The sequence below is a fragment of the Mus musculus genome, chromosome 9 (assembly GCF_000001635.26).
Source record: "Mus musculus strain C57BL/6J chromosome 9, GRCm38.p6 C57BL/6J".
Taxonomy (NCBI): Eukaryota; Metazoa; Chordata; class Mammalia; order Rodentia; family Muridae; genus Mus; species Mus musculus.
Genome location: NC_000075.6, coordinates 108,623,537 through 108,637,574, shown reverse-complemented (window position 1 = coordinate 108,637,574; position 14,038 = coordinate 108,623,537). Strand labels below are relative to the sequence as shown.

The 14,038-nt window shown below is 42.9% G+C and overlaps 1 protein-coding gene across 9 annotated transcripts in view; it reads left to right on the top strand.

The window, feature by feature from the left end:
• Positions 1-14,038, top strand: part of Arih2 (ariadne RBR E3 ubiquitin protein ligase 2) — a 50,740-nt gene that overhangs the window by 16,107 nt on the left and 20,595 nt on the right. For 2 of the 9 annotated variants that reach the window (XM_030244353.1, NM_001357286.1), the window contains exon 4: positions 8,241-8,286. The exons of the other annotated variants lie outside the window; for them this stretch is intronic. In XM_030244353.1, the coding sequence (XP_030100213.1) occupies positions 8,248-8,286 (39 nt within the window). In that variant the 5' untranslated portion in view covers positions 8,241-8,247. The remainder of the gene's footprint in view (positions 1-8,240; positions 8,287-14,038) is intronic. 9 annotated transcript variants of the gene reach the window in all.

Here is a 14,038-nt window from a genome sequence, read left to right as displayed (position 1 = left end):
TGTGTTTCAGATAGATGGCCAGCATGTTGATGTATTTTGTGGTTTTAAGTTGGAAATGTTGTGTTTTACTAATATATTTATTTTTAAAGGGAGATTAAGAATGTCTAAAACAACATTGGGATTTGCCTAAATGCAACTTGTTGAGAATTGTCACCTTCTTGACAGCTTAGAAAGGTTATTGTAATTGCTATGTACTTGTCATCACACTTGTCTCAAAACAAAACAAAACCAAAAAGCATTCTCAGGATGCTTGGGGTTGTATAGTGGGATCTCACTGAGGAAATTTCCTGGTGTGCATATGGTATTAGGTTGTATACTTTGGTTACTTTGACCTAGAACCGGTCCTACCTTCTCCAGCTCATTAAAAACAAGTGCATTTTCAGTAGGGGCCAGGAAAAGACAGAAGGAAAGGTAGTTGGTTCCTCAGCCTACTGTTTGATCTGCTTTGGTTAACACCATTAACTAACTTGTTACCAAAGACACTACTTAATCTTCTTCTGGCTTTTGTTATGTTTCTTTGTTTTCCTCTTTTGTCTCTGTCTCTATTAATCTAAGAAAAACTTGGGAGACTTGAGTTTTCCACCCAAAAGGAGGAAGAAATTGAACAAAGTGCAGATTCAAAAAGCAAAAATCTTCTGCCACACCCGCCGGGCGTGGTGGCGCATGCCTTTAATCCCAGCACTTGGGAGTCAGAGGCAGGAGGATTTCTGAGTTCGAGGCCAGCCTGGTCTACAGAGTGAGTTCCAGGACATCCAGGGCTATACAGAGAAACCCTGTCTCGAAAAACCAAAAACTTCTGCCACTTCTGAACCATGTCTCCCGCGTGCTATTACCTTAAACTGCACGGAAACATGGAATGTTTCTTTTCTTTGGGAGTATCATAAACCTTTATAAACACATTTTTACAGTGATAACCCTGAGTTTTCCAGCCTCAGTAGAGAAATACAAATGGGATAAGAATTTGTTTGGAAATAGAACAAGGCTGACTAGGAAGAAAATGTCTCTATCTAGAAGCATTGGCTAGCAATTTCTCTATTCCTTTATCTCCACTTCTTTCCCTCTCCCTTTTTTTTTTTTTTTTAATCTATTTTATTTATTTAGTATGCATGGGACAGGGCATGGTGCTCATGGAAGTCAGTGGACAACTTTCAGGAGTCAGGTCTCTCCTTATGAACTCACATCGTCAGACTTGGCAGCCAGGGCCTTTACCAGTAGAACTATCTTGATAGCCTTTTTTTTTTCCCTTGAGATTAGGTCTCATGTAGTTCAAGGTGGCCTCAAACTTGCTGTGCAGCTGACAGTCTTGAATTTCTGATCCCTCTGCTCCCTACGTGCAAGACTTGCAATTACCCCCCCTTCCCTACTCCCCACACCCTCGCTCACTCGCTCTCCCTCTCTTCCTTTCCAGCTATGAGTTCAAATTCAAGACAGTCCTCCTACCATGGCTTCCTAAGTTGTAGGATTATAGGCATGGGTCTCCACATCTGACTTCTGAGTGTATGCATGGAGGCCAGAGGTTGATACTGGGTATCTTTCTACTATTGCTCTTTACTGTTGTTGTTTTGCTTGTTTGTTTCGAGACAGGGTTTCTCTGTGCAGTCCTGGCTGTCCTGGAACTCACTCTGTAGACCAGGCTGGCCTGGAACTCAGAAATCTGCCTGCCTCTGCCTCCCAAGTGCTGGGATTAAAGGTGTGCGCCACCACACCCGGCTCTCTTTACTGTTTTGAGACAGCATCTCACTATGTCTCTATCTTAGGGTTTCTGTTACTATGATGAAATGCCATGATCAGAATGCAAGTTGGGAATGAAAGGGTTTATTTGGCTATGTTTCCACATTGTAGTGCATCATTGAAGGAAGCCAGGAAAGGAACCTGATCAGCCAGGCAGAAATCTGAAGGCAGGAGCTGATCCTGAGGCGTGAGGGGGCGCTTACTGGCTTGCTCCACCTACTTTCTTAGAGAAGGACTTATCAGCCCAGGGATGGTACCACCCACAATGGACTGGGCCCTCCCCCATCAGTCACAAATTAACAAAATGCCTTATAGCCCTATTTTAAGGAGACATTGTCTTAATTGAGGTTTCCTCCTTTCTAAAGGTGACTTTAGCTTGGGTCAAGTTGACATCAACTATCCAGCACAGTCTTACTATGTAGCTAGTCCTAGCTGACCTAGAATTCACTATGTAGATCATGGCCTTAAACTGCCTGCCTATGTCTCCCAAATTCACTTTAGTTTTTGAGCGCTCTGTTACCACTGGACTGGTGAGCAAGCACTCAGGATCTGCTTGCTTGTCTCTCTTAACCACTCTGTCCTGCAGCACTGGGGTTACAAATAATGTGCCCCTATTCCTGTCGTTCAAAGGGTGCTGAGGATCTGAGTTCATGTGAGCCATCTTCCCCAGTCCCTTCTCTATGTCCCTTCTTCTCCCTCCCCACACTGTTTGAACTTAGGTCCTCTGGAAGAACAGCCAGTGTTGTTAACCACTAAAGCCATCTCTCCAGCCCTGAGATCTAGTTTTGTTTTGTTTTGTTTTTGAAACAGTTTCTCAGTGTAGCCAGCCCTGGCTCGCCTAGAGCTCAGAGATCTGTCTGCCTCTGCCTTCCAAGTGCTGGAACTAAAGCACTGCTGGGCATGAGTTCAGTCCAGCAATGAGATCCAGTTTTTCTTTACACTTAAATCTCTAATAAAAAGGCCTTTACCTTTAATCCCAGCACTCTGAGTGGATTTCTGAGTTCAAGGCCAGCCTGGTCTACAAAGTGAGTTCCAGGACAGGCAGGGCTAGACAGAGAAAGCCTGTCTCGAAGAAAGAAAGAGAGAAAGAAAGAAAGGAAGGGAGGGAGGGAGGGAGGGAGGGAGGGAGGGAGGGAGGGAGGGAGGGAGGGAGGGAAGAAAGAAAGCCTTTAATCGCAAGACTCCTGAAGCAGAGCAGTTGGATCTCCGAGTCCCAGGACATGGCTGTTACATAGTGAGAATTTAAAACAAACTTGATGCAAATCTAGTTCTGACCTAAAAATAAATAAATAAGAAGCTTGGTTGACTATTTTATGTTCTAAGACTGGGGTTGATAAGTGCATAAATTGCAAACTTGAGCCTGGTGTGGTGGTACATGTCTTTAATCCCACTCAACACTAGGAAGGCAAAGGGAAGTGGGTCTCTGTGATTGAGGCCAGCATGGTCCACATAGTAAGTTCAGTACATCGAGGACTAGGTAGAAAAAAAAGGAAGAAATGAGAACACTAAATGCTAGAAGTTGTACTTTTGTTTGTTCCTATTTGTAAACAGAAAATATACTTATCAAAGGTTTGTTTTCCATAAAGCCAGTTGGTATGGTAAGCAGAGATGATGTAACACACTATGGGTTCCAGCCATACATACTAGAATTAGTTTGGAAGATAGGAACTTAAAACTTCACCCAGCCATAATTGATTAGAATCTTCAGGAGGAGGAGGCTCAGTCCTTTATGTCACAGTCGATGATTCAAGTTACTGAAGTGAGACAGGAGTACTAGCATGCATTGAAAGCCAAGTATGGTGTTGGCAGCATTTGCAGTGAACTGATTTTGTAGTCAGTGTGGGAGTTTGCTGTGAACTGCACAATTATGCTTATAAATTGTTAGACTTCCTGTAATACTTTATTACTTGTTTGTGTGTACATACATGACTTGGGTGTTGAGGTCGGAGGACAAACAATGACATCTTTCCTTCTGTTTTATGAGGCCTGGGGATTAAATTCAAGAAGAAAGCACCCTCAGCCACTGAACCATTTTGCTGGCTCCTTTTTGTGTTTTTCTGTTGTTGTTGTCTAAATGTAGCTTCCTATACTTTGTTAGGATACAATTAAGTTCTTATGTCCTTTTTAATAGTAACAGGAAAGATGATAAATGATACCTATAGTAATAATAACTGTGTTTCAAATGTTTTGAAATTGGGGCCTGGAAAAACAGTTCAGCAGTTAAGTATCGCTCTTTCAGAACACCTAGTTTCAGAGCCTTACCTAGTTCAGTTTTCAGTGTCCTCATTGGACAGCTAACTTTACCTATAGCTAAGGTCCAAGGGGCCCATGGAAACCTGCATGCATGTGTACTTACTCATACACACGTACATACCATATACACATAATTGAAAATGAGGCTCTTCAAAGTGATCCTCTTCTGTTTTCTAAACGCTGAGGTTATAGACACATGCCATCTAGCCTCCAAATCTTTCCTATAGCTGTTGATACAGTGTGAGGAGGAAGACACTCAGCTGGGAGAATGTCCGCCTTAGCATGCACAAAGCTCTGGGTGCAGTCCTTCTCACACCACATAAAACCAGGGCTTGTGGCACAAGGTTGTGCCACATTTGGGAATATTGGCAAAATCCAATAGACTCTTTAAATAAATATATTTTCACTTTATGTGTATAGGTGTTTGGTCTGCAGGTCTATGCACCATGTATCAGGTGACCACAGATGCCAGAAGGCTTTGGATCCTCTGACATTGAAGTTAGAGGTGTTGTGAACTATCCAATGGGGATGCTGGCAAAGCTGGGTCTTCTGGAAGAGTAGCTAGAGTTTTAACTGCTGATCCACCTCTCCAGCCCCCAGTAGAAACTTCTTTAAAGATAGGAGCAAGGTGACATCCCACTAAATGAAGAACTTGGCAAACAAGATATGGCAAAGGAATCTTATGGAACAATTTATCAGGAGGACAGAGAGCAGTTAGACTTTTCGTGTAAAACAGAAAAACTGTACATAATCCAGGTGGTCATGGTGGTCCACATCTGTCATCACAGCATTTGGCAGGCTGTGCTTGTTTGAGTGAAAATGGCTCCCATAGGCTAATAGGGAGTTGCCACGTTATTAGAAAGGGTTAGGACATGTTGGAGTAGATTTTGCTTTTTTGAAAGAAGTGTCACGGGACGAGGGGAGCTTTGAGGTTTCAGAAACTCAAGCCAGGCTCCTGAGTGGCTCACTCTTTTTTTCCTGCTGCCTTTGGATCCAGATAATGACTCCTGCAGCACCATCTCTGCCTGCCTGCTGGCATGCTTCCCGTCATGATGACGATGAAGTATATCTCTTTAACTGTAAGCCAGCCCCAATTAAATACTTATCCTTTATAAGTGTTGCCATGATCATGGTGTCTCTTCTCAGCAATAAAACCCTAAGACAGAAGTTGGTACCAAGGGTACTGCTGTTATAGGCCTGACCATGTTTTGCCTAGATGAACATGGAACACTGGAGGGCTTTGGACTAGGAAATCTATTAGAAAATTTAAACTGGGATTAATGGGTCATACTAGTAGAAGAAACATGGAAGACAATGGTGCCGAGGGGGATTGAACTATCGGGGCCTGGTCAAAAGGTTTCAGAAGAGAAAAATATTAGTGTGTGGTCTAGAGACTGTTCTTGTGATAGATACCTGGTAGAGAAAGCAGGAAATCCATGCTACTTGAGTTAAGACATCTCAGAGATGAGCCACATGGCAGAGTGGGTGGGGCTTTAGAGGCAGAATAAGGAAGCTCAAAGTCTCCTCCTTAGGTTTTGACCAGCATTTGAAAGGGAAAAAAAAAGTAATAAAAGGGGGGAGATTCAGGTTGGTAGTGACTGCCTAAGTAAGAGGTTTTCCATAGATACTTCCTGAATGACTTTTGTGGCTTTTGTTTGTTTTAGGCAGAACGGCTTATAACACAGGCTACACTCTAAACTTATATGCAACCAAGGGTATCGGTGAATTTCTTATCCTTCTGCCTCTATTTCCTGAGAGCTAGGATTACAGGCCTGTGTGTTATCTTCCGAACCTGGTGTTACATTCCTGAAAATGGAACTCAAGGTTTCTAGCAAGCACTCCAGCAACTAAGCTACATTTTTAGCCCCTTGCAGTTGTTTGAACGTTTAAACAGGTTCTAGAAGAGAGGGGATGGAAGTAGTTTGGGTTCTACCTTAACAAAACTTAGAGGACTTTGCTTTAATTGCCCCCCCCCCCCTTTAAAGAATAGTGAGAAAGAAGGCTTAAATAAGTCTTCCTATTTCTGCTTCACGTTCTATTCAAAAAATTTTCATATACTATATATTTTGATCATATTCTTTTCCATATTTCTGCTGCAGTGGTAAATCCACTGCATGTACTTCTGAGTAACCTACGCTATTGAAAATTTAAAGTGGCTTTTCTCGACTCCAACCATTGTGACTTATTGTCCTCACTGACTTTTGCCTTTCTAAACCTCTGAGGTTCTCCATTCTCCATCTCTCTTAGAGAGGATTACTATTGCTGTGATGAACACCATGACCAGTGAGCAAGTAGAAGAGGAAGGGGTTTATTTGGTTTATGCTTATAGCTTTGTTCATCATCAAAAGAAGCCAGGACAGCAACTGAAACAGGGCAGGAACCTGGAGGCCAGAGCTGATGCAGAGGCCATGGAGGGGCGCTGCTTACTGGTTTGTTCTCCATGGCTTGCTCAACCTGCTTTCTTATGGAACTCAGGTCCACCAGCCCAAGGGTGACCCCACCCACAATGGGCTAAGCCTTTCCCTTTCAGTCACTAATTAAGAAAATGCCAGATCTTATGGAACCATTTTCTTGATTAAGATTCCCTACTTTCAGATAACTCTAGTTTTTAATGTCAAGTTGACATAAAACCAGTACTAGGAAGGCCATGGGGCCACCTTGCATTCAGTCAGCTCTGAGTTTACAGTTACTGGAAAGCTAACCACACACTGGTGGGTGATAATAGCATGTGGCCAGTGCTGGCTCTTGCTGTGGGTACTAAGGCACGGTGGGGGTGGGGGGCATTATTTAAAGAGCTTTCAGTCAGTTTCTTCCTGTTTATGAAGTTAACTGTAACAGAAAAAGGTTCTATGATTTGAGCCTAGCAAAGGGGACTGCTAAGGCAGTCTGTCCTCAGTACAGGTTGTTGAAAGTTGTGACTCTCATTTGAATAACTTTTCGGTTATCCTCTCTCTGGAGAAGGTACCAAAGGAATGGTGTATCTAGTTAGTATTAGGTATGCTACCTTATTGATAGAGGCTATTAAACATTGAAATCATTTTTAGATAAAATGGGTTGTGGCTATAAGAACAGGCTCATGTTTTCAGTCCTACTGTAGTCTGACATCTACAATTCTTTTTACTGGACATGACCTTCATTTGCTGAAATGGCAGCTATTGTATATTCCTCAGAACATTAGAAGGAGCTGCAGCGTGCCTTTTGTACTAAGTGCTGCCCAGGAACTTTAGTTTCATTATTTTCCTCACTTTTGTAAACGTTACGGATTGTTCATAATTTTTAAAAAACACCCTCAGTTAGTAGAGTGCTTGCCCACACACACACACACACACACACACACACACACACACACACACACACACACACACACCTCAGTTTGATTCCCAGGATCACAGAAGCTAGGAATGGTGATACATACCTCATCACTTGGGAGCCAGAGGAGCAGGATCAGGAGTTCAAAGGTCATCCTTGGCTATAGAGCAAGAGGCCAGCCTGGGCTACATGAGACCCTGTCTAAACAAACAAACAAGCATCTCATGGTAAAGGAATAGTAATTTTACTTTTTTTTTCTTATATTTTTCATAAATCTTTTTTGAGAGATATCTTTGGGGTTTTGTAGATTGGTTGGGTTTTTGTTTTTAATGAACAGAGACCACAGTTGTCAGGAATGAGTTAGGTTAGACCAATTAGCAATCTTCAAATTTGTGTGTTTCCAGATTTTGAAAGCATGTTTTATGTGGGTGCTCCAATTAATTAAAGGTTCCCCCTCTCTCAAGCTTTGTAAAGAAAAGTGAATAGGAGCAGAGTTACCAGCCTAAGAGCTGACCTTTCAGAGTCTGAGACTGTGCAGGTGTGAAGTATAGGGGAACTGCTGGCTCACCCTCAGTCAGTGCGACACCTCTATCACCACTGACTGTCACTGATTCCGCCCAATTCCTCCGTCTCTGCAGTAGCCTTGCTTCTTCTCTTACCCTTTATTTCCTCATCTCGCTGCTTTTCTGCTCACATGAGAGCCACATCATTCATCTTGATCTTTTTTAGTTTTCCTTTTCTACCCGGGGCCCAGAAGCTGGCTCACCTTTTCTTCATCTGGTCTGTTTAGTAAGTGACGATTATTTTGTTTATAAATATGATTGGACCACAAAGTGGTTTAACTGGATGAGGCATGAAGACCTACTGGTGTAGCCTTAAAAGATTTCAGGCAGTTGGCAAGTAAGAATTCTAAATAAAAATTGAAACTACCACCTGTATTTTTTCAGGCCGTTGATGCTCACTGCCATCGGCTGCGTCCTCCCTATGGCACTGGTAAGTGTGGGAAGGGCTGTGACAGTTACGGTGGGCTGCTGGCTTGATCTTTGCTGGGGGAAGCTTTTTAATTGCAAGATTTGTTAACTACTTGGTTTTGAGGACAGAAGACAGTTTGAACGGCTGTAGGTAACTGAAAGGAAGAAGCAGATGATCACGGTCATGGGTTTGCTTGAAGTGTTATCTGGAGTAGACATTATTCAGTGTGTGCCTTGATTTCTGCATACAACTAGTGTGTTCTATACATTAATGCTTTGGACACTAAACATCCTATCCAAGTGTTCTAGGATGTCAGGTAATACTTTGTAATTTACAGAAATTCCTTTAGGAATTTGTTCCAAAGATACACACTTGGCTCTTAACCAGAGAGGTCCTAAATGTCGATTGTGCTTTGTGTTTCCTTAAGGAGCAGGATTTATCTTCCGTGGTATATTTAGTTCTCTGTAGGCAAGAGATGCAAATGTTTACTCAAGTAATTAAAATTTTAATAATGGCTTGCTTGAATTCGTGAGGAGGTTGCAATTGGTGGGAACTTGGGAAGAAATTTGTGGTGTTATTTACTAACAGCCTTGAGGTAAACTTGGAACTTGGAACTTGTAGTTGAAAAATAATTTTACTAACGTATTCTCTCTTTGAGAACCTAGTGGTGCCAGCACTCAGGAGGCAGGTCTCTGAGAGTTCGAGACCAGCCTGGTCTACAGAGTGAGTTCTAGGACAGTCAGGGCCACACAGAGAAACCCTATATTGAGTCCCCCAACAACCCCACACACACACACACACACAAAGAACCTGAACCTAGTGGTGAAAAGACACAGTGAATAAAATTGAAAACTAGAATAGGGTAGTGGGTCACAGAATTGTTTGTATGCCCAGAACCAAATTGCTATTGAATCTGCCTTATCTATCAGACAAATGTCACTGTCGTGGTTACTGTTCTGTGGCTTTGAAGGGGAGACCTCGTGATCATGGCACCTCTTACAAAAGAAAACATTTGACTGGGACTTAGAGTTTCAGAAGTTTAGAAGGTTTTCGTCATGGCAGGAAACTTGTTGGCACACAGGCAGGCACAGGGCTGGAGAATTAGCTGAGAGTTGTATCTTCGTTGGAAGAGAGAGACTGCTTGGAATGGGCTATGTGAAAACTCATGGCCCACCCTCAGTGACACACTTTCTCCAACAAGGCCACACCTCCTAATCCTTTCAAATTGTGATACTTCCTGGGGACCGAGTATTCAACTCTGAGATATTATGGGGTCATTCTTATTCAACCCACTATAGTTACCAAGATAGTTTCCATCCTGAGCTGGCTGTTTTGTTTGACTTCATTTTGATTATCTCTAAAATTCTTAGCTTATGAGGGCATATGTCTCTAGCAGTTCTTAACCTGTGGATTGTGAAAGGTTTAGCAAACCTTTATCTCCAAAAATAATTTTCATTATGATTCATAACTGTCGCAAATTTACAGTTATGAAGTAGCAATGAAAATAATTTTGTGGTTAGGGATCATCATAGCATGCGGAACTGTATTAAGGATCGCGGCATTAGCAAGGTTGAAAACTCCTGTTCTAGAGCAGCTTATGAAGTGGTGAGGCTATAGGCTTCTGTGCTGTTATCCTTGTTTGGGACCACCTGCTGGTTGATAATACAAACTAAAGTATTTGTATAGATGTCATTACGTCTCAGTGAGGAAATCTTAACAATACATACCTAAATCCTGAATTTCCCTGTGGTCTCTGCTTTTCGTCCAGCACCTTGCTTTTGAAGTATTAATAAAATTGAGTGGCACAGTCACTAACTCTTTAAAACCAGAAAGGAAAACTTGACTCCTATACTGCTGTCTACTTCTGTAGGTCTCTCTGTGTCACTAAGTGGTAATTGCTGAACATGTTTGAAAGTCTGTGGTAGAGAGATAACTTTTCAGTTTCCTTTACAAACACAGACTATAAAGGACGTTGTTAGATGTTTGACACCTTTGGGAAGTACTGGTGATCAGAAACACTCATTTTGACACGTGTAAAGTCAATGTTTTTTGAAATAAAGATCTGGAGATGCTGTATTGGATTGCGGCCTATAGGCAGTACAGAATATTATGTAGGGTAAATGTCATCAAGAAGTGTCCTTCAAGTTGGAAGGACAGGTTCCCACCAGCATCTGCTCCATCTTGTTATAGGTATTGAGGGCTCAGGGAAAAGGGGGAGAAAGGCAGAAAGATGGACTGTACCTGATTTCTGCTCTAACCCCATTTTTATTCTATGAAATGCTCTTCAAGCCACCATGAAAGTTGAGGGTAGGCCTACCCCACCCCCTTTTTTCTTGTTTGTGGTATGTTCGTATGCCTGCATGCTTACAGTGTGTACAGGCAGACATGGGTTGTATGTGTGTGTGTGAGCATTACTGTGGAGACTAGAGGTCCTAGAATTCTTCCCAGTGACTCTCTACCTTATATGGAGTTAGGGTCTTTGAGTCCAGAGTTTGCTAATCAGTGTGCTCTAGGGGTCACATGTCTGGGCCTCTTGAGCATGCTGGGAATACAGGCAAGCTGCCAAGCCTATTCCACACTTAAAGGGTGCTGGGGATCCCGACTGTGGTCATCATACTTGCTTGCCAAGCACTTTACCCACTGCACACTGCTCAGCCCACTCCAGGGAAGTGCCAGTGTTGGCTTGCTTCCCCTTCCCTGCCTTTGCAGTCATCGTTTTTTCTTAGCTCCAAGTCAGATGGCCTGATTTTGGTATGTGTGTGTGTTGACACTGAGTGTGGTTTGGGCACAAATATGATAGGTCACAGACAGGCCACTAAGCAAACTAACCTGAAAGACATTCCTTGTGGACATTGAGTGACTTTGAGAATATGGCAAGTTGATAGCAAAACATTCAGTGGAACTTCTTAGGCTTGGTCAGGTAAACTGTCGTAGGGCTAGTGAAAATTACATGACCGTCTAGAATTTATAATATATAATCAGTTAGCCTTTGTTTAAAACTGTTAAAATTACAGCTAGGATGGTGGCACACACCTATATCCCAGCACTCATGAAGTAGAGGCAGAAGAATCAGTTTACATTCAAAGTCTCAGCGTAGGTACAATGACATAACAAGACCCTGTTTCAAAAGCAAACAGGGGCAGGAGAGTTGACTCAGTTGTTAAGAGCCCTGGAAACCCTGGAAGCCCTTCTTGATTCTAGATTCAGTTCCCAGTTCCCACATGGCAGCTCACAACCCTCTGTAACTCCAATTCTAGGTGGTCTGATGCCTTCTTCTGGCCTGCTTGGTCACCAGTCATACAAGTCTGTGCAGACACACATGAAAGCAATGCATCCAGGACCAGAACACCATGAAATAAAATTAAAAAGAAAATAGCACCTGCAAGATTACCCATTGGGTAAAGACACTTTGCTGCATAAGCCTGGCCATGACCCAAATTTGATCCCTGGAACTGACCTAAAAGTTTAGCGGGGCATGGTGGCGCACACCTTTAATCTCACCCAGCACGTGGAAGGCAGAGGCAGGAAAGTCTGTAAGAAGCCAACCTGGGCCGGGCATGGTGGCTCACGCCTTTAATCCCAGCACTTGGGAGGCAGAGGCAGGCGGATTTTCTGAGTTCGAGGCCAGCCTGGTCTACAGAGTGAGTTCCAGGACAGCCAGGGCTACACAGAGAAACCCTGTCTCGAAAAACAAAAAAAAAAAAAAAAAAAAAAAGAAGAAGAAGAAGCCAACCTGGCCTACATAGTGAGTTCCAGAATAGCCAAGGCTATATAAGTGAGACCTGTCTTAAAAAAAAAAAAAAAAAAAGATGGGTGGATAACAGTCGGCTTCACAGGTTGTCCTCTGACCTCCACACAGGTACCATGTCACATGCATCACCCTCAATAAGGGCACTGCAGTTAGAACTCACTTTGTAAACCAGGTTGGTCTCCAATACACAGAGATTTTCCTGCTTCTGCCTCTCTAGTGTGGTGATGGGAGGCTTGCACTGCCATGCCCAGATAAACTTGTAGAAAAATAGAAATCAGTGCTTTAAACAAAGTCTTGGGCTGGAGAGATGGCTCAGCAGTTAAGAGCACTGACCTCTTTTCCAGAGGTCCTGAGTTCAATTCCCAGCAACCTCATGGTGGCTCACAACCATCTGTAATGGGGTCTGGATGGCCTCCTCTGGTGTGTCTGAAGAGAGCAATGGTGGTAAACTCATATGTATAAAATAAATAAGGAGGAGGAGGAGAAAACAATAAAATCTTAAGGGAAAGTTTAAATTCTGATTATTTAAAGTAAAAATTCATGCCAGATGTGGCAGCGCATGTCTCTAATACCGATATCTGTCTCGATAAATAAATAAATCAAAGCCAGGATGGGCTAGGTGGCAAGTAACAATTCCAGCACTCAGGAGGCAGGGCAGGATCATCTGGGTCCAAGGCCAGCCTGGTCTATGTAGGTTTTGTCTCAGAAAAAAAAAAAAAGTAAAATAAAGTGATAAAGTACATAAATATACTTTTTTTGTTAAGGTATAAAATGCAAGTTCCTTTTTTAAAATTTATTGGGTATTTTCTTCATTTACATTTCCAATGCTATCCCAAAAGTCCCCCATACCCGCCCCCACCCACCCACTCTTACTTCTTGGCCCTGGCGTTCCCCTGTACTGAGGCATATAAAGTTTGCAAGACCAAGGGGCCTCGAAAGTTCTTTTTTAATACTGTGGAGAAGTAAAATGTGTTTGTAATGGTAATTCTGCTTAGCTGTTACTGAGTAAGCCAGGGAGGATGCCATAACTCTTTGGAATAGTGGACACTATAACAAAAATTAGAGCGTGAATACACAAGTACAAGAAAAAGGCAAAGGAGACTTGAATACTTTAGCAGTATTCAGAAGGGATCACATTTAAGGCAGTCCACTCGGTGTTGATGAGAACGCTGGCACAGTGTCCTCCTAAACAGCAGACCTATTTATTGGTGAATTAACTTTGCTAGCTGTGTCTGAGTAGTACTGATAACTAGTCACTGTCTTTGGAGGAAGTTCTAACCTCTCCTTGTGTCCCTCCCTATGTGTGTGACAGTGCCTCTGATTTCACGTTCTGCAATGCATATTGCCACCTGCAGCTCCACATATCTTAATCATCACTGTGGTCATCTAAACATCCAGTAAAGCGACTATAACCATCTTCCTGCATAGGCTCGATACCATCCTTAAAGAGTCGGTAGTCACAGCCAGACATTATTACATTAAACAACCAGCTGGGCCGCAGTGGCACCCACTTTTCATCCCAGCACTGGGGAGGCCATCCTGGTCTGCATTGTGAGTTCCAAGACAGTAAGGGCTACACAGAGAAATCCCGTCTATGAAAACGAAGAAGGAAGCAAGTGGCTATGGTTATGTAGGCTGCTCTGTAGGGATGGCGAGTATGTTCTGAGCCTCCCAACAAGCTCCTCTTGTCCTGTGTGGAATTAGGAGTTTGAGTGGCTTCTATAGTTCCAGAAGTTGCCATCTAGAGTCTGCCTTTTAACTTCTTTAAGGGGTTTACACGTGTCTCATCTTTGCCTGAACACTCTTAACATGATTATCACTGTGCACGATGTGTGTGACCTGTGGAGATTGGAGGAAAGCTTGGAAGAGTCAGCTCTGTTCTTCTACCCTGGTTTCCAGGGGTTGACCCCAGCTGTGGAAGCTTACGTAGTGATTTGTCACTTTTACATCTATCTCATGGGCCCAATCAGGTTTCAACCTGATTTTTATTTTTGAAACATTTTCATGGAGCCCAGGCTGGCC